At 37.9% G+C, this 18,758-nt stretch overlaps 1 protein-coding gene and 1 long non-coding RNA gene across 2 annotated transcripts; one reads left to right on the forward strand and one right to left on the reverse strand.

Annotated features, from left to right (window-relative positions):
- Window positions 1-366: 366 nt before the first annotated feature.
- ABT1 (activator of basal transcription 1) lies at window positions 367-4,425 on the forward strand. Its single transcript, XM_039340240.1, has 4 exons — window positions 367-500; window positions 1,534-1,867; window positions 2,425-2,600; window positions 3,624-4,425. Exons 2-4 carry the CDS (start codon window positions 1,597-1,599, stop codon window positions 3,960-3,962), a joined length of 786 nt encoding a protein of 261 aa, XP_039196174.1. The 5' UTR covers window positions 367-500; window positions 1,534-1,596; the 3' UTR covers window positions 3,963-4,425.
- Window positions 4,426-10,262: 5,837 nt separating this feature from the next.
- On the reverse strand, window positions 10,263-17,667 carry LOC120306638. The gene is made up of 2 exons (XR_005556362.1): window positions 12,672-17,667; window positions 10,263-11,676 (listed from the first exon to the last, which is right to left on the reverse strand). It is a non-coding gene; the product is annotated as an uncharacterized LOC120306638 (long non-coding RNA).
- Between the last annotated feature and the right edge of the window lie 1,091 nt (window positions 17,668-18,758).

Genomic DNA, 18,758 nt, shown 5'->3' on the forward strand with positions numbered 1-18,758 from the left:
CATCTGTAAAGGGGGTGGGGGGATGGAGGCAGACAAGTCCCTGTTTACCCTTCGTTTTGCCGCGACATTTTCTTGTAAGGGCTCAGGTGAGATTTTAATCCGCGCGCGCAAACGAAACGTTCCAACAGGTAAAACCAGCAAACGAATCCTCCCACACTTGATTGGCCGGCCTGCGGTTGGCTGCTTTGACATTCCACGATCTCAGCCTCGTTGAAGCTGTTCAAGCTCCGCCTCCTTTTCCATCGATCTCTCGTCACAAAAAACATCGCTTCCCTACCCTCGGGTTTAGTGACCATAGACTTTTTGATGAAGAGGTAAACGTTCTATGGTTACCCTTCGTTCACACCGGTCGGTATCAATTCTCCCTCCGTTTTAGCTCTATGGGAGGAAATGCTCGCTACCTTTTGCGACAACGCCGTTAATGAAGGTGTCGCTCAACTTACGGGGAGCACATTTGAGAAGGACGCGAAATAAAAGGAAAGCCTTGGAGGAATTAAAAGGTAGTAAACGTGTATGGAGGGAGATTCTCAGTCGTCCAGGTCAGGGTTGTCCTAAAGGTACTTTTTCAAAAGGCAACTGGACTTTTTCCTTGAAGACGTCTCGCTTCTCATCCGAGCAGCTTTTTCCGTTCTTCATTTGAAGAAGCTGGATGAAATGCGAGACGTCTTCAAGAAAAAACAAAGTCCAGTTGCCTTTTGAAAAAGCATCTTTGGGATAAGAGGTAGTAAGGAAGGATAGAATCTAGCAGTAATTCAAAGCTAGATTAGTACGGGGTTAGGAAGAACCCGATGTTCTCATTTTAATTGTAAGCCTTCCAGAGTCTTACTTATTATATATTGATTTACGTTTAAATTATTTTTATAGAAGTTGTTTTACAAAGTAAAAAACAATACACACTTTAAGAAAAAAAGTGAGATGAAGGGGGGGGGGGAAAGATATAAAATGGCTTCCAATTTTCTTTACAGCCGTTATAAATGCATTTATATTTTATTCTCTTTACCCTTTATTCTCTTATATCATGACTCCTTTTTTCATGTTCTACTCTGGTCTCCATAAATGTATTTATTCATGTGTCAGTCAGTCATAATTATTGTATATAGCTCCCCATCTCACGTACAGTCACAATATTTTTGAAAAAGAGACAAACATTAAAAACTGTTGTATAATTAAAACCATCAAAGTTAAGATTAGAAAAGAGCATATCTATGAAAAGGGCAGCCAGGTAAATCTAAATAAAAAGTTAATCAAATACAACACTATTAAAAGCCCCAGCGTCCTGGCCAATAGTTGCTGGCTCTATGATGCAAACGTATCAGATGCCAATTTGCCTATTTTATAGGGGTCAGAAGGAAAGTGTGCTGGTTGAGCAAGCGTGGCAAGACATTATGGACTTTTGGAGAAATGGCAATATAAATTTCAGATAATTGATTTTATATCATTGTTTTGAGAATGTGGACAAATATTGGGTGTCGGTATGACAGAAAGCAGTTTCGTCCTAAATTTTCATTACTGTATTCTGTTTTTGTATTATAGAAAGAAAACAGTTTTTCAGTTATATCTATATATTGCCCAATAATAACTAAGAACAAAAACCAGATGGATGATGAAGGTGCAGGAAAACTGCAACTGACATCGATGATTGAAGACACAGTAATGAACACCAAAGAGGAAGAAGTAGAGACAGTTTCAGAAGATAAGGAAACAGAAGAGGATTCTCAGTTGGATTCCTCCAATCAAAACGATGTCAAAAAGTTTGTGCCTGGCATAGTTTATCTTGGTCATATCCCTCCACGCTTCCGGCCTCGGCATGTGCGAAACCTCCTCTGCGTTCATGGTGAAGTAGGACGTATTTTCTTGCAGCCTGAAGGTGAGGTTGTATAGTGCATTAGAGATAGTAAGCAGTTCTAAGTATACAGAAAAGAGAATACTAAATAAAGTTAATGCACTTTCCAGTGTAAAAGACTGGGCTAGCTTTGAATATTATTTTTCATTACACTTGTCCTTAATGTGAGAGGCATGGTTTTCAGATGGAAGCTATCTTCAGATGGGTGGATTTTTATTTGAAATGTGATGCAGTTTTTATCATCTCAAAAGGAAATTATAGTCATGACTGCCTATGTGCCCGCAAGAGATCTAAGTCCAGCCCAACTTGAATGCCTCTCTTAACTCCTGCTCATTTCCCTTAATTGCCAGTTGGTCAGATTATTGTAGAGAGCTTAATCTTGCAATACATCTTTATACTCATTTGAACTGCCTAAGTCTCCTGATTTGCCTGGCGCTTGACAATTGTTAATGGTTACACTTTACATCTGGGTAAGTTGGTTTAAGGCTGAAATATTCATAAACCAACAGGTATGCGCGACTAAGCTACCCTAATTCAAAGTGTGTACAGTTTATGACTCTTTTTCTTTTTGCGTTCCCCAGAGCGATTTATCCGAAAGAAAAAGAAGGCGGCTGGTAGTAATGCCAAAAATTTCACAGAAGGTTGGGTAGAATTCCGAGATAAGCGTGTGGCAAAGTTGGTAGCTGCTAGTTTACACAATACTCCTATCGGTGTTCGTAAGAAAAGCAAATTCCATTATGACCTGTGGAATATAAAGGTGTGTTATCTGGGACTGAGCACTCTGTTATCTATTCATAATCCAATTGTTGTTGGGAACAACTCAATCTGTTTTTTTTTTGTTGGTTCTTCAAAGAAATCAAAAATTAATGGTCGATAACCTTCTGGATAGACTGATTCTGACTTGAAGTTGTGAAAGTGCTGTTTCTCCTGCATTTCCAGCTTCTGTTCATGAAATTTAGTACAAGATAAGTTGCTTTGCTAAACCTATATTTGAATTGACAAGACAGCTCGGCCATATATAGAGACACTGAAAGGATTAAATCAATTTTGTAGGTCCTATATCTATGTTTTCTTATAGTGTCCTTGCTTAAGATGCAATGGGTTGAAGCAAGAGATGTTCAAACAGCACCCCATAAGCCAGTGTACATGCTCAAAACAATTTTTATATAGGACATGACAGCCCTAATTTGAAAAATCAATCTGTGATTTAATATTTTACTTGCTATAAAAGATGTAATGAATCCCTATGCGTATGTTGTACTTGATAAATAGAGGACATTTTGGAATAAATGTATTTCTTAAAGAGGCACTCATACCTCTTCTCGGTTCTTTAATGGATTGCTAGTGTTCAAGCACATGAACTCTGTATCTTTAAAATAGGTCAAGGGATGAAATATGAAGATGATTAATTTCAGATCACATGTTTATAGTACACTGAATGATTTCTTTTTTCTCTCTCTTCATTTGGGAATGTGACAGATAGCTCAGACTCGTATCAAGACAAGTGCTTGCAGTGAGCTTCTCTGGTTAGATTGAGGGTTGTGACTGGTCCTACATTTGTCACTGAACTTCTACTACCAGATTCTTTATTACAGATTTTAACCAGTTCTAAGGAGATTAGAACTTGTTCCAGGCCATATGTTAATGTGGGGATAGAGTAGCTTCAGACAATATGGAAACTATTTACACTAAGGTTAGATCTTCTCAACCATGAGTTGTTATACAGTATGCAGGTATGGTAATCTTACGATCCACTAACTAGTTTTCATATCTTCTTTAGTATTTGAACCGCTTCAAATGGACTCATTTGAGTGAGCAGCTTGCATATGAAAGGCAAGTGCGGCAGCAACGCATGCAGGCTGAAGTTTCCCAAGCCAAACGAGAGACTAATTTCTACCTGCAGAATGTGGAGAAGAGCAAGCACTTTTTGAAGAAAGACAGTCAGAGAGAACACGCGGAGAAGAGCTGGGGCTTTGTTCAGCGCTGTACCGAGGATGAAATTCAGACAAGCAAAGGAAAGAAACGCCTCAAGCAACAGCTAGCCCACTCTGCTGAGATTCAGCAGAAATCCCAGTCAAACAAATCTCTGTTGACCAAAATCTTCAATATCCAGCAATAAGGAGCTCACTCATGTTCCTGGTCTAGGTCTTGGCTGTTAACTTTTGTGAGAGGAGCAAACTAAGTCTGCCATCAATCCTACTAGAAGAAAATGCTCAGGTTGCTTCAGTAAAGTACTTGTCCTACTGTTTTGGTGATACAGAATTTGCAGACTTGCCTTCTGAGCAGAACATTTCTTTAGAAAGCCACGTAGAGTTTTTCTTCTCATACTCTGTGTAGAGTATGGACCAAGTTTTTCTTGGGATTAGGCAGGAGGCAATTTTCTCTTTTGGTTGTTCCTTTACTGATTGAGAAGTCAAGGAAATAAAGGAAAAGGCTGGACTCTTTTGTGAAGGTTGCATATGGTGAAGACCAGGATATTTTAATCCCGCCTCCGTTTGTAGAACTGATATATTGTTAAATAAGGAAATGTCAAGAATCTCTGCTTGCTATGTGGAAATAAAGACTATGATGTTACAAGACTATGTGTCATTGGATATGCTAGTCATTCTGACCCACTATACTTACAATTTGAAGATTATAAACTGTTGCATTCATCTTTTTGCTGGCTCACATATTACTGGTTCATACTCAGTTCCCAATCAACTATTATTCCAAAATCAATTTCACAGTACCATTATTACGCTGTACCTGTGCATTTGATATTTGTTTAAATCCACCTGTCTCTGTTAAATTATATTACTTTGAACTTGTGCCCTTCACTTTCTTTTTCAGACTTCCTACAGTTCTGACAAAGCAAGCCAATATATATCTTTCCACTGATGCAATGATGTTTTGTTGGGCTCTGGGCTTCCAGATAGATAATCAGATCCATCACTCCAGTTTACAGGATATAATTACCACCTTACAGCATGCAAGTTTACTTGACCTTTGTTTAAAGTCAGTCTCCTGGACTCCCAGTTGATTATTTTTTTCTATGAGGCAGTTTTTATTCCATCAGTCAGAGATTGTTTTCAATTTAGCGTCTTCCCTCTCACATCTGGAGTTATCTACACTAGACAGTTCTTTCGGTTCTCTTTACAAACATATTGGTTCAGAGCATCACTGGACTGCTACAGCCTAGTGAATGAGAATATGCATTTTGCCAAATCCAATTGACCATCAGACCTGAGGCCTCAGGCCAAGCTGCTTACACTCCTCCAGGAGAAAGTTCATGCTTAACTGTGTTGTAACAGTGCTTGTTTTCTTCAGGAGACACTCGTACTGGTAGATAAGAGTTAAAAAGTTAATGTCTGGGAATGAAAAAGAATTGTGCATTCCTTTTTCTAATTTTCAGGTTTGACCTACCCCCAAACTTGTTTAATGTTCAGTTACTGGGCAAAATCTCTTTATTCAATATTTTATCTAGGCTCCACAGATATTGTCTGCCTGGCAGAACTTTGTGTGCCTGTATATGTAACTTATATAGCCCAGTCTCTTTGCCTGTTTACCACATTCAGAATTGGCTCTTTTATTAACTATGTAGTTGTTTGGGTGTCCTTTAATTTTTTTATTAAATATTTTCTTTCCCAATATTCTACCATTGCTGTTTTGTGACTATACTATTCTGGACATAGTTTGGCATAATTTGAAGATATTCAGACCTATCCAGATGCATCATTTTTTCTCCTTATGTAGGTAGATCACCTTATGACCAGGTTTCCACAGCCACGTGGAATTGAGCTGGATCCAGCCCTATATTTCTCTCTCTTATTTTGAAACTTCATTGCTAATCAGCAGAGAGGCAGACTATGGTCCCTTTAGTTCTTTCCCCCCATTAATGCTCCCTTGAGAAACATGTAGAGTTGTTAAATTGTTTTAGGTATCTTTCTTTTATAAAAGAACATGTTAATTTTTCTTGCAGAATTACATCTCCCGTCTCCAGAGACTGTATTAACATCTCAGTTTTTAGATTACACTTCTCTACTGTAGGAAAATAGAGCATACCCTGGATGGAAGGTGTTCCTCCTTCCTTGACAAATAATCTTTTTGCCCTGTTTCTGCTGTGTTGCTAATTCTGTCTGCTTTATTTCCTGAATTTCCTTTGGAGCTTCAGTTGCTTTTTGAGAGATTAGAAGAAAGATGCTTTCTTCTCCCATTATTGGGATTGTTACACTTGCTTAATCCAAGTGTATATTATAACCATCTTGCTTGTCTTGTGTATGTTATAGCCATCTATTATCTGCAGAAGGTTAAATATGCCATCTTTCACCTTTGGCTTATGCAGTTTGCTCCTAACTGGACAATTTCCAGAAAGATCTGAAGATGCAATACTTTTCAAAGTGATTCTTGCAATGGTGCCCTGACTGGTCCCAGAGGGACCCTAGCAGAACTAATGTGAAAATTCTAGAATGATCCCAGGGCAATAACATTGCAATGCCCAAAGGGACTCTTGAGTTGCTGCTGTGAAAATACTTCTAAAGCTTCATGTAAGAGCTCAGAATGTTCCTTAAATCGATAAGGAATATTAATAGCATACTATGTTAATAAGATTCAATATACTGTTGCACATTTTGTACAAGGAAAACCGACCTCTGCAACAGCAACAGACCAGTTAAGAGGCTTGTTTACCCTTAAGTAATTTGAAAGCATTCCTTTTCTGTATCCTTCAAGGAGATGCAACCTGGTTCTTAGATTCCTCCAGCATTTCCCTAACAAGCTGGAGGATATTTCACTGATATTACCGAATCAAGACAGTTGGTGATGCTCTAATTTTGGCTGTTTCACTGATTCTTGTAAGGAGATGCCAATGGCAAAATATTTTTTTTTATTGTTAATCAAATTTATATCCCACCACAATTATAGAAGACTCTTGACAGCAAAACAGTACTTAGAATCAATAATAGGATGGATTGAGGGACACATTAGGAAAACAGATCCTAGCAAGTAAATATAGGAGCAATATTGGGAGTTTCTGTTCTAGGAGGGACTGTAATTCTTTTAAAGAAAGAGGTGTGGAAGTTTGGCTGTATTGTGATCTCACAATGTCACTGTGAATCAGTTGGCCTCAACAGTGTGGGTTACTTTGTTTATATTGAGTGGTTCATTCCATTCTGGAATAGGGATCGTAGTCTAATAATTAGACATCTGCAAGGATGTTTTTTAGGGATAGTGAGTCAGCAATTGCATTGAGCCTGCACTTGTGAAGGACTCTGTATCCAAAATATGAATTAGAAATGTTCAGAGGGATTTTTCATCCAGGAGCGTCAAATTAACTACAATATAATCTTAAGAGTTATTTCAAAATTGTGGGGTTTTTCCCCACAAACTTCTATTTACTGGTCCATTGATCTGAATGCACAGAAGAATATATATTCAGTACAGCAGGTTGAAAGATTTTATATGTACAGAAAAATACGGTAAGTTGAGACTGCAAGGTAACTGCATAAACCAGAGTTCCCCAACGTTACCAGCTTTCTGGACCGGTGTGGGGGGAGAGGGGATGGTTCACATGAGCAGCGGGCAAGCATGCACCCAAGATCATCCACCACTTCCGCGGCCCGATTCTGAAGGGCTCAAGGCCTGGTAGTGGGCCCCAGCCTGGGGGTTGGGGAGCCCTGACAAAAACAATGTTTATGCCACCATATTTATTTACATTAGGTATTTTGCGTTCATGCCCTGAGAAACAGTGACAACCTCCTAAATAATACTAAAACTATTTTTCAAAAATATTTTCAGAACATATTGGCAAACCCTTAATTTTGCCATCATCCATCTCATTTCAATACCAGAGATGTATGCCCCTGGAAAACATTTCCAATAACCATTAAAACAAGGCAAGGAATTGATGACTGATGTTTGATTCTCATCATGAAAAATTCAGTTTGCATACAATTTATTTAAGCAGAATTATTTTTATTTCCCAAAGAGTAAAGCTAAATCATATTAGCTAGAATTAAAATCTACTGCAGAGCAATATCTATTGAGGACAAGTCAGACAGCACATGAATATGCATGTTTCTAAGATATTAAAATCTTTTATTCTGGCAAGAAGATTGGGAAAAGGAGAAAACAAAAAGAGGAACACACCACCCAAAAATCATCTCTAGTATTTATTCAGCCAGATGTTTAGACCAGATTTGGCATTGTTATCCCCCTACTGAATCCTTTCAAAGATTTGGGATAGGCAGATGTGGATGTTTGATGGCATTGGAGCAGGCATGTCAAACTGCCAGCCCATGGGCCAGATGCATCACGCCAAAACCGCGCCCAACCCATTGCCGGCAATGGGGAAAAAGTGATACGTTGCACATCACGTGACATCGTGAGTTTGACATGCCTGCGTTAGAGGTATCATTGCAGGATGTAAGCTGTTCCAAGTAAAGCTGCCTTTTGCAATTGATTGATGGTGAATTTGTCAATGCTGCTAGTGTTCAGGTAGTGCTCCAACTGTTTTGGACCTATGGTGCCAATTACTATTGGTACTATCTTTGCTTTCTTTTGCCACAGCATTCTACTTTTATTTGCAGGTCATTGTATTTTATTATTTTCTCCAGTTTTTTTCTCTTGTGTTGTCTCCAGATACTGCCATGTCTAGACTTTTTTTTTTTAAAAAAAAATTCTTATGGACAATTGTTAAGTCTGGGATATTATGTCGCAGGTACTTGTGTGCTTAAATTCTAAAGTCTCACAGCAATTTAACTTTTTCATTTTCTATTACTTTCTATATGGTAAAGTTCTACCAGTCCTTGCTTGCAGAAAAATGATATTCTTGCAGATTTTCCTAATGCACCATTGTTGCTACTTTGTCATGCAGTTGTTTGTAGTCAGTCTTGTGCGATCTTTTTGCAGCAGCTAACTAGGTGGTCCAACTGTTTCTTCAGCTTCTTTGCAAAGACAGCATTTTCTGTCTGTTGCTGTCTTCTCAGTTCTAGCTTTGTATGCATATGTTCTTAATGGTTGGATTTGTGCAAGCTGAATTAGCCTTTCTGTCTCTTTCTTCAATTTTCCTGCTCTTAGCCATTGCCGAATCTTGTTGTTATCTAATACGTTTGTTTTTATGTACTGGCCATATATACTTTGTCTTACCATGTCTCTTTTCTATTCTTCATTTGGGTTTTCTTGTAGGCCAGTTTGGCCTCTCTGGTATTCACTAAGCTTCCTAATATACTAGTTTCAGTGCATCTTCTTCACTGCCCTTCAGATATTCTTCCAGTCCCCATTTTCCTTCTTCAACTGTCTGATGTACTTGAAACATTCCATTCCCATTTGTTTTCCTTGGTAATTAGAATCTATCGATGAATGACGGGTATGAATCATTGTCATTATTTTTCTGGTCTTCCTATTCAGGGCTTTTAATTCTGCTTGAGTCCTGTCTACTATCCCATCTCCAGTATTTATTATTATTATATTGGTTAGTAATAGTTATTTATAGTAGGAAATGGATTATTTTTTAATTGAAAAGTGAAACTATAATACACTGCACTAAACATACACAATAACAAAGTACGGAATTGTCCCAAATAAGTAGTAACAGAATATAAAAATCAATATTTTACAATAGCAATAGCACTTAGACTTATGTACCGCTTCACAGTGCTTTACAGCCCTCCCTAAGCAACTTACAGAGTAAGCATATTGCTCCCAACAATCTGGGTCCTCATTTTACCGACCTCGGAAGGATGGAAGGCTGAGTTAACCTTGATCCGGGGAGAATCGAACTGCCAAACTGCAAGCAGCTGGCAGTCAACAGAGGTAGCCTGCAGTATTGCATTCTAACCATTGGGCCACCATGGCTCATTACAGTATATATCTTTATAAGAATATAAAAATTAATAGAAAATCAATTTAAATAATACAATACATACAATATTGTTCAATACCATTTTTTTTTCTCATTTGGATTATTTGAGGTGAGATAGTTGGGTGAGGTGAGATGAACTACTCACCTCTGGGGACATGATTCAGAAAGAAAGAAAGGGTGGTGACTTCATGTGTTTTAGCAGCTCAAGACCTCGATACTTGTGATGGTGATGTTTAAAGTTTACGTTTACAGACAGTGTATGGTTGCAAGTCGTGATGGTTATTAACTGAGGCGCCCATGTGATGGCCTCGCTTACCTTCCAGCCTTGCGGAAGTTGGAGATGTTGTGTGGGTCATTAAGTGGGGTACGGGTTGCCTCAGGACTAGGAAGAACCTGGAAGGTCTAGTGCAGGCCCAGACCTGTCTGCCCTGGGCCTCCCAAGCCTTCCCCACCCCCTGAGCAGTGGACTCAGATTCATCTTTCTCTGGCAGGTCACTTATCACAGGAGAACCACAGTTTGCACCAATTTCAATTAGTGTCAGTGGTTCAACTTCTGGGGATGAAACATAATATCCTCTCTGTATTTGCAAAATGCTTTTATTACAGATAATCATAATGCCATTCACCAGAAATAAAATTGCAGCAATACAACCAACATAAATAGCAGCTCCAACCCTCCTGGTGCTCTAAAAAAGTAGGCATTTTCAAAGGCTTAGGAAACATAACGATTGTGTGAACCAAGGTGGAATACATGTTCCAGGAAATTGAAATTAAGACTATGATTCCTGTTAAACTCAGAAGGCCTCCAAGATTAAAAAGGCTGAGTAAATTTTTTTATGTGATATAGTTTGGACAACATTCCAGAAGGCAAAAATCATGAAAATGATCATCGGGACTGCCGCAATGACTCCCAAGGATATTAGATCTTGATCCCTCCCAAATTTCTTTGGGCAGCATCCTCAGGTCTTCATTGGACTTTTTCATGGTGGATATATCTGGTGTTTGGATATAGGTTCTCAGATTCCAGTCCATACTATGTCAAGATACATGCCATCCTTACTTTCAACATGTCATATTCTCCAATGTTCAGTAGCTCTGAAGTAATGCATATAATCATCCCAACATACTAAGTAAATAAGTACTTAATTGGGCCCAATTAATCCAGGCTGACCATTTTGTGATCATTCTTTTTCATTTGGTAGTTGCCCGTTAAGTAATTTATTGGTCACATAGATGAATTTAGGAAACCAAATCAAATCAAAATAGCACAGCATACATTTACACTATTATATAGATACTTGCACATGAATAATCTAGAGGTGTAAAAGACTTTCACCATTCATCCCATTGGGAGTAAATTTCCCTCCCATTTGATTTCTTAATAATATAAAATGTCTTTATTTAATAATCAAATTTATACACCATCCATCTTACTTTCTAAGTGACCTGAGTGATTTACAAGTAAAAAAATAAATGCTGCTTTTCCCCATTCAAAAATCTGAAAAATAACATCCTAAAACTATTTAAGTTGCTTAACAAAAAGCAGTACATTTTAAAAGGCTTAAATAAAATGTATTGGCACTAAAATACCAGTCAAATAGCCAATAGGCAACAAAAAAGCAGAGTGTTATGTTAACAGTTACAGAACTTCATGAGATGTACACAAATATCAGATATGAATGTCAAAAGTTAAGAAATCCTTTCCCCACCATTAACATAGTTTAATAAATCTTTCTACAGTACAAACTGAACAGTTTATATCATTTAGTATTAAACTATTAAACTTTTATTGGTATTAGAATACCAATAAAAGTTCACATAACTATAAGCAAGAAATCCGGGCCGCTTACTTTGTAACCTGAGGATCTACATTACTTCTCATTCTCAATTGACTTAGTCTATCATCCATGTTGATGACATCATTGACAGCTTAGTCTATCAATCATCTTGACTATATGAACCATATCGATGACATCAGCTGTGTTGATATTTGCTGAAATGGAAACAAAATAGTTCAGCGTTTGTTTATACACAGGCATGAGTCTGCAATCATACAAACAAGGGTATGACATAGTAGGAAGAATTTCTTTTTGGATAAATAGAATATTTGTGACAGTTGTCATAAACAATTCTTCCATACTGTACCAGTGTTTCTCAAGCTCAACAACTTTTAAGATATGTGGATTTCAGCTCCCAGAATTTTCCAGCCATTCTGCTGCGGAATTCTCGGAGTTGAAGTCCACACATCTTAAAGTTGCTGAGTTGAAAAACACTGCTCTAACGTGTCTCTGCTTTGGGGACTGATCCTAATATTTTTCACCAGCAGCCTGCCTGCTTCTCCATAAAAGGAGACAGAAAAGGACTCCTGGCATCTACAATCCCATGGCCACATTTCTCTTTGCATTTTTTCTAGCTGTGTTTTGCCCCTCTTTGAAAGTGTGCCAACTGATTTATTTTTCTCATTTTCCTCTTAGGCCATATTTATTCTTTATTATGCTTTATGACTGAATGTATGTTTTGACCTGCAAAGAACAATTTATAGTGAGACATTTTCACTGGGAAACTATTAGAAGGGCAAAAGGTTACTCTGTCACACAAAGGTAATGTAAGTCAGGCTTCTGTGTCTGGTTTAAACACAAAGTGGAACACAGTTAATCTTCCTTTTTGGGACATAATTACTTGAAATTGCTTTTAGTCTCCTATCACTCAAATTAAAAAGAAAAAAGAGACACAAGAGCTTGCTATACATTACTTGAAATCCACAGTGCTTATTGGTATTAGGTAATTGGAAAACCCCAAAGGAATGTGTTTCAGATTTTTGAAGATTTTTTTTACTCTTTTTCTGAACACCTTAGCAACATCTCTTTAACAATTTTAAAATTTAAATTGTAGTTTCCATTAAATACAAATAGATGAAGAGTTATTTAACTGTTATTCCAGGAAAGAAGGACCCAAAACATAAGCAGAACAATGTTCATTAGCACCTACTGTATTTAACAGCAGTAGTCACCCAGTGACTTTAGCATAAAACTCAGTTTTGGCTTCTGCAAATCTAAAAAGAAAAATCCTTTAAAAGAACAGCCATGTATTCCGTTAGATCCCATTATAAAGAATCTATAATAATTTATTTGAATAGGAATTCACTTACTTTTCATGATTCCAATATTGAAGAACCAGTGGCTTTCCAGAAGTTGTTGCGTAATAATTCTGAACATCCTTCACATTTGGTTCTGCTGGGAAAAGTCACTGGTAGGTCATTATATTTGAAGTAAAAATTGAAAAGTCCTGAAATGGTAACCAATTATCTCTCTTTATGTCCAATGCCTAATGACCAGCGTCTCTTTCATTCTTCTCCCAGACGTCCATTTTCAACTGTCACTGGACATTCCAACTGCCACTCCTTAACTGACAAACTGCAGAATTCCAATGACAAATCATACTGAACAGTTTCCATCTTCTCTTTCAAATCAAGGCATGCGTTTATATGCAAACAAAATAGACAAGTCCAATAGATGTAGTCTCAACAGAAGATGCTGTGTTAAATAACAGAATAACTGTTTATCTCTCTACTGAATTCCCTTCCAGGGCAATTTAGAAGAGATGCTTTACAACAAAGAAAAAGGGATCAAAATATACATGAAAGAGCTGAAAACAAAGAACCAGCAGTGGAGAAGATTGGTGGGAGGGGCACACTTTGGTCCCAAAGTTATTGTCCCACCCCAAAGCGGATTCAAACACTATCCAGTTTAAAAAAGCTAAACAAGACCCGATGCTGGAATAGGATAAATCCTTTACTTTGGTAAAATAAGATTTATTGGGGATGTCTGAAAGCATTAAAATAAAAAAAATATCAATAAAATAAACAGATATTGATTGTATGTCCAGTCAATCCTTTAAGTTTAATTTAATGCTTTCAAAGCTTCTACAATAATAAAAATGGTGAAGGATATTATGGATCTTTAAAATACTTCCGTCAGATGCTGTTGCCTCAAAACCTAAGCCTGAGTCTAATGTGGAGCTGATAAGAACTTGATCCCTGAATCTGAGAGAGACACTTTTACCTTTGCTTTACCCATCTGAATATACAAATCACTAAGTAATTCAGGCAAAGCAAAAAGCATTTATTAAGGAGAGAAGTATCATGTCTTGTTAAATGATACAAATGATACATACATTGAGTATATATGTGATGCATCACAAAGCTGATGATCAAACAATAAAAGACATCAATTACATATGAGACTGAACAATAGACAACATTGATTCATTCTCTTTAAGAAGATTGCCATCTGCACTCTTATAGATGCTGAAGGATAGTGAGAGTCCAGTAAGAAGGCTCAACCAAGGCCTTGCTTGTTATCTGGAGTGGGCAGATGGCTGGGCCTTGGACTGTAGTGCACCCCCCCCCCCCATAATTATGCCATTTGCTACATACCAATCCCAAGAAGTACCTAACTGAGATGCTCTGAGAGATAAAGCACCAGAATGGATGCCCATAGTGCTGTTGGAGAAAAACCTGAAGTGAACGTGACTTGTAAGAGTTCACATCTGGAATCATATCACCCCAGTAAATGTGATGAAATATCAATATATCCCCAACATTATTACAGCTGCTGATAGCTGTCCAGCAGCAATGGTCTGTAGGGATGACCTTGGCAGACAAGTGGAAGAGCCACAGACTATAGTCAGACAAGCAGCAATGGAGCCTGAAGAAATAAGGTGGAAGATTCTAGGCAGTCTCTATCATAAACATCTCCTTTCATCAATCCAACTTTGGACTGTGTTGTCTCTTGTCTCACTCTGTTTCTTGGAAAGTGTTCTCTCCTGGAGAACTGCTGCTTCATTGTAGTCCACGGGTCTACAAAATTTTGGCTTGCCTGGGCTACAATGAGTGAAGAGGAATTGTCTTGGGCCACATATAAAATATTTAATATAGTTAATGTATCTAAATCACATAATAATGTTAGAAGTTTACAATCTTGTGGGGCCGCATTGCGAAGGGTCCAGGGCTGCATGTGGCCTATGGGCCTACACATCTGCTGTAGTTCATCTTATCACTTCCCCCTTCGACATAATCCACCATATTCACCTAGTTATTGAACTAGATCTTGCTGAACTGTGAAGGAGGTCCGGGAGGTACCTCCTGTTGGGTTCATACTACTATGTTGGTCTTGTTGAGATAGAAGCTGCTGTCTTCAATCTGCTCAAGAGGCTGACCTTGGTCCCATTGATTTTAAATTACCATCCTGTCTCCAACTTTTCTTTTGGGCGGGGGGAAGGTTGTTGAGAAGGTAGTCAGATTGCAGTTGCAGTTGCATAAGACCCTTGAGTAAGCATATTATTTAGATCGATTTCAGACAGATACTAGAATGGGATTGAATTGAGAAAATTTTGATTGCACCTGTTGATGAGCTATTGCAGATCCAAGATGAAAGTGGCACCTCCATCTTTGTGCTCCTTGATATCTCAGTGGCCTTTAATATATTAACCATAGTATCTTTCTCAGCTGGCTGTGGGGGTTGGGAATTAAGTGCACCTTAAGGTACAGTGTTTCTTTCTTCACAGCCAATTCAATTGGTGTTGGAAGAAAGTGGGGGAGAGGTTAAGTGAGGTACCACAGGGTTAATGTTCTCTTTCCACCTGTTTAACCTGTACATGAAGTTGCTGGATGAGGTCATCCATTGGTTGGGATTTTGTATTAATATGCAGATGGCACCATTGTATTTATCAACCTCAATTGGCCAAATGATGCTGTTGAGGTTCTGATTCAGCCTGGAGGCAGTTCATCCTGGAACTGACACACTCAATCCCTTTGAAGTCTCAATGGCTATGGATACTAGGGCCTCCTGGACCCAAGAGTTTTCTGTCTATACTCTTAAATTCAAGAATCTGGGGAACCTTTCGGACTCAGATGCTGCTCAAAAGCAGGTGGCAGCTGTAGCCAAGGGGGCCCTTATATGCTGCATCTGGCATGGTGCTTTCTCAGACTGGGAAGTCTTTCAATCACTCATGCCCTGGTCACCTCACAGCTCAAGTACTGCAATGTACTATAGATTGGACTGCCCTTGAAAACTCTGAAACTTTGCAATGCAGCAGTGTGGGCAATAATGGATATGCCTCAGAATGCCCATGTGATATTGCTGCTTCATAAGCTGCACTATTTTGCCAGTATGCTTCTGGGAGTGATATAAAGTGCTGGCCATCAATCCTACATGGCAGAGAGGCTAATTATTTCAGGAATTGTCTATCTCTGCATGGCCAGAATATGCGGTGATGCCTCCTCTGTTGTGGTTCCTGTTTTCGGAAATTCCCCATTGAAATCATTATGGCCTATCCTGTTGACATTCCATTAGTGTAGAGGTGAGAGACAGGCAAAGGTCGTGTGTGGAAAACTGCCCCTCCAAAGCCTGTGTGCCCCTCCTCTCTGCATCTATCTCATTTCTTCACATCGCCATGGCGATGTGAAAGTACGCAGGTCTGTGTGACCTTGCCAGTCTGATAACAGCTAGTACGCAAACAACAAAGATGTTATTGCCATTACTATTCCCTGTTTATGGCCTCTGGCTTCTATATTCTTGAGGATTGGATAGGATTTTAGCCAATGAAATGCTATTGTCATGTAGAAACCTTTGCTTCTTGGAAACTCTATATAAACAATAAAAGCTGCGTAGAGAGCAGCCATTTTTTGCACCCTGCAATGACTGAGCACTGATTACTACACATAAGGCCTTGACGATCTGGTTTTTCTCTGGCCTTAAGTTCGATGGAACCCTTGTTAGATGCCTTTTTATCTGTTTTCATATGTAAAGTGAGTGGATCCCATCTTGCTTTGATCTGTATTGAATTTTTAATGTTTATTTGGGAGTTGGACAACATCTAAACTGAATTAAATAAGTTCAGTAAATAATAAAGATCACGATCAGACTTCCGGTTTGCCGACGCAGCTGCCATGGACATCTGGAAGGCGAGCTCCGACTTCCATGTCCAGTTTCACATCACTGGGGGACCCTGGAAAGGGTTGAAAGTCACCCTGTAGGGGTGACCAGCAAGGAGGGGATCCCCACCTGATCGCGGGAGGGTGGTAGCTCTTCTGCTCAATCCGGGGCAACCCTCCAAACCGGCGGACGAAGGACCGGCCATAGCAATATGGCTTGTCACTAGGCTGTAGACAGCTGAAGTCACACTTACCACCAGGCAATTATAAAGTAGCGTGGACAAGACTGGGTGAGATCTACCTCTCTTAAATCCTACTTTTTCCTGAATAAGCTGCTTAAAGTACTTTCCCCCTGTGGATAGGGGAGATTTTATCTCTCCGTCTAGAAACAGCGGCGACTGACTATCCAGGGGAGTTTAAAACATTGCAAGAATAACCGGTTCCTAATTGGAATCTTATTTCTTAAAGTTTGTGGACTAAAAGAGTTTCTATTCTTACTGAAGATCTGGGCCTTTACTTATAAAAAAGAAGCAAAACTGAAAAGATTATAAAAACATTGGATTCAAAAGAAAATTTTAAATTAGGGGCAACATCTTGTGGCTAAACCTGATATTACAGTTTGTTATTGCTTGCTTAAGAGAGACTTGGCCAGCAGCCCAGACAATAGATAAGACCTATGTAACCTTAAAACATTAGCTATGAAGCCCAGCTGTGTTCCACACTCGGTGACAATTTTTTTTCCTGCATTCTGATTGTAAAGCTTTTAACCAAATACACTACTAAGAGAATATGGATGAAGATCAGGAACAGATTCTCTTTATTTTGAAAGCAATTCATCAAACTATTCTAACAGCTACTGATGAAATAAGAGGTTACAGAAAAGAACAAGATAACAGCCCAGAGATATGAACCCAAACTCTGACTACAATTAAAAAATTAACTACACAGAATATAACAGAAAAAGTGGAACAATTAAATATTATGACAGAAGACTCAACTGATCAACAAATACAGTCAATGGAAAATCCAGAAAAGGGACTAACAATATGGAAAAGGGAAAGACTTTCTACACAAATCAGAAGAAACCTGAGGATCAAGAAGAACAACAGATTGAAGAGAAGATAAACAGTTCAGGACAACCACATCAAGATGGAAAAATAGAGAGACGATTTGTTTGTCCTCTCAAAAAAATGGCAACCGGATGGTTCTTTCTACGTCAAACAATATACATAACAACGCAGGGAGATTTATTTGATAATTCAAAAGCATGGACATGGAAGACAATTTGGCAAGTAAAGAAAGCTAGAATAAGACTGAAGAAAATTGGGGTTTTGACTTACTAGTGAGAATTAAAATAGAATATATTCAAATAGATAAGATGTGTATTTTGAATACTAGATATTGTTATGAGTGGAGATAAAGAAAACTTTGGTCATTTAAAACTTGGAAGTAGAAATATTAACAGTTGAATCTGAACATTGATTTGCTTATAAAGGTTAAATGTAAAGGTAATTAAGATTTATATAAGCTAAAAATTTATTGATGAATGCAATAAATGTTATTTAGCGGTAATAAAAAAATTATCAGTTTAAATATGAGATAGTAGATATTAAGAGAAGAAGAGAGGAAGTATTAAATATTGAAATAAGAGAAACTTTGGTTACTAAATTTAAGATACTTGGAAATTACCAGAAAACAAGAATATTATATTGTATTATTAATTGGTTGATGTAATATGGTGAGAATTCAAATAGATAAGACATGTATCCTGAACATTAGACTTTGTGATGAATTGTGATAAAGGGAATTGGGATTATTTAAAACTTGGAAATTATAAATATTAAACATTAAATTTAAATATTAATGGGAAACTAAAAAATGGGAAAAACTAATCAGGACATTGATTGTCTAAAAAGATTGAATGTTGAATAACTAGGATATATATAAACAAAAAATACTGATCGATGTAAAAAAGTTATTTGTATTTAATTGATATAATAAGAATTGTATTAATTTAATTACGAGACAGTAAATACCAAGGGGAAAAGAGAGGAAATATTTAATGTAATAGTTTGAGATCTGTACTAAAGATATTTGTTTGTTATTGAATAATTAACCAATTCAGCCGCCACATTGCTTTT

The sequence above is a fragment of the Crotalus tigris genome, unplaced genomic scaffold (assembly GCF_016545835.1).
Source record: "Crotalus tigris isolate CLP2741 ecotype Arizona unplaced genomic scaffold, ASM1654583v1 scf7180000017742.2353718, whole genome shotgun sequence".
Classification (NCBI taxonomy): domain Eukaryota; kingdom Metazoa; phylum Chordata; class Lepidosauria; order Squamata; family Viperidae; genus Crotalus; species Crotalus tigris.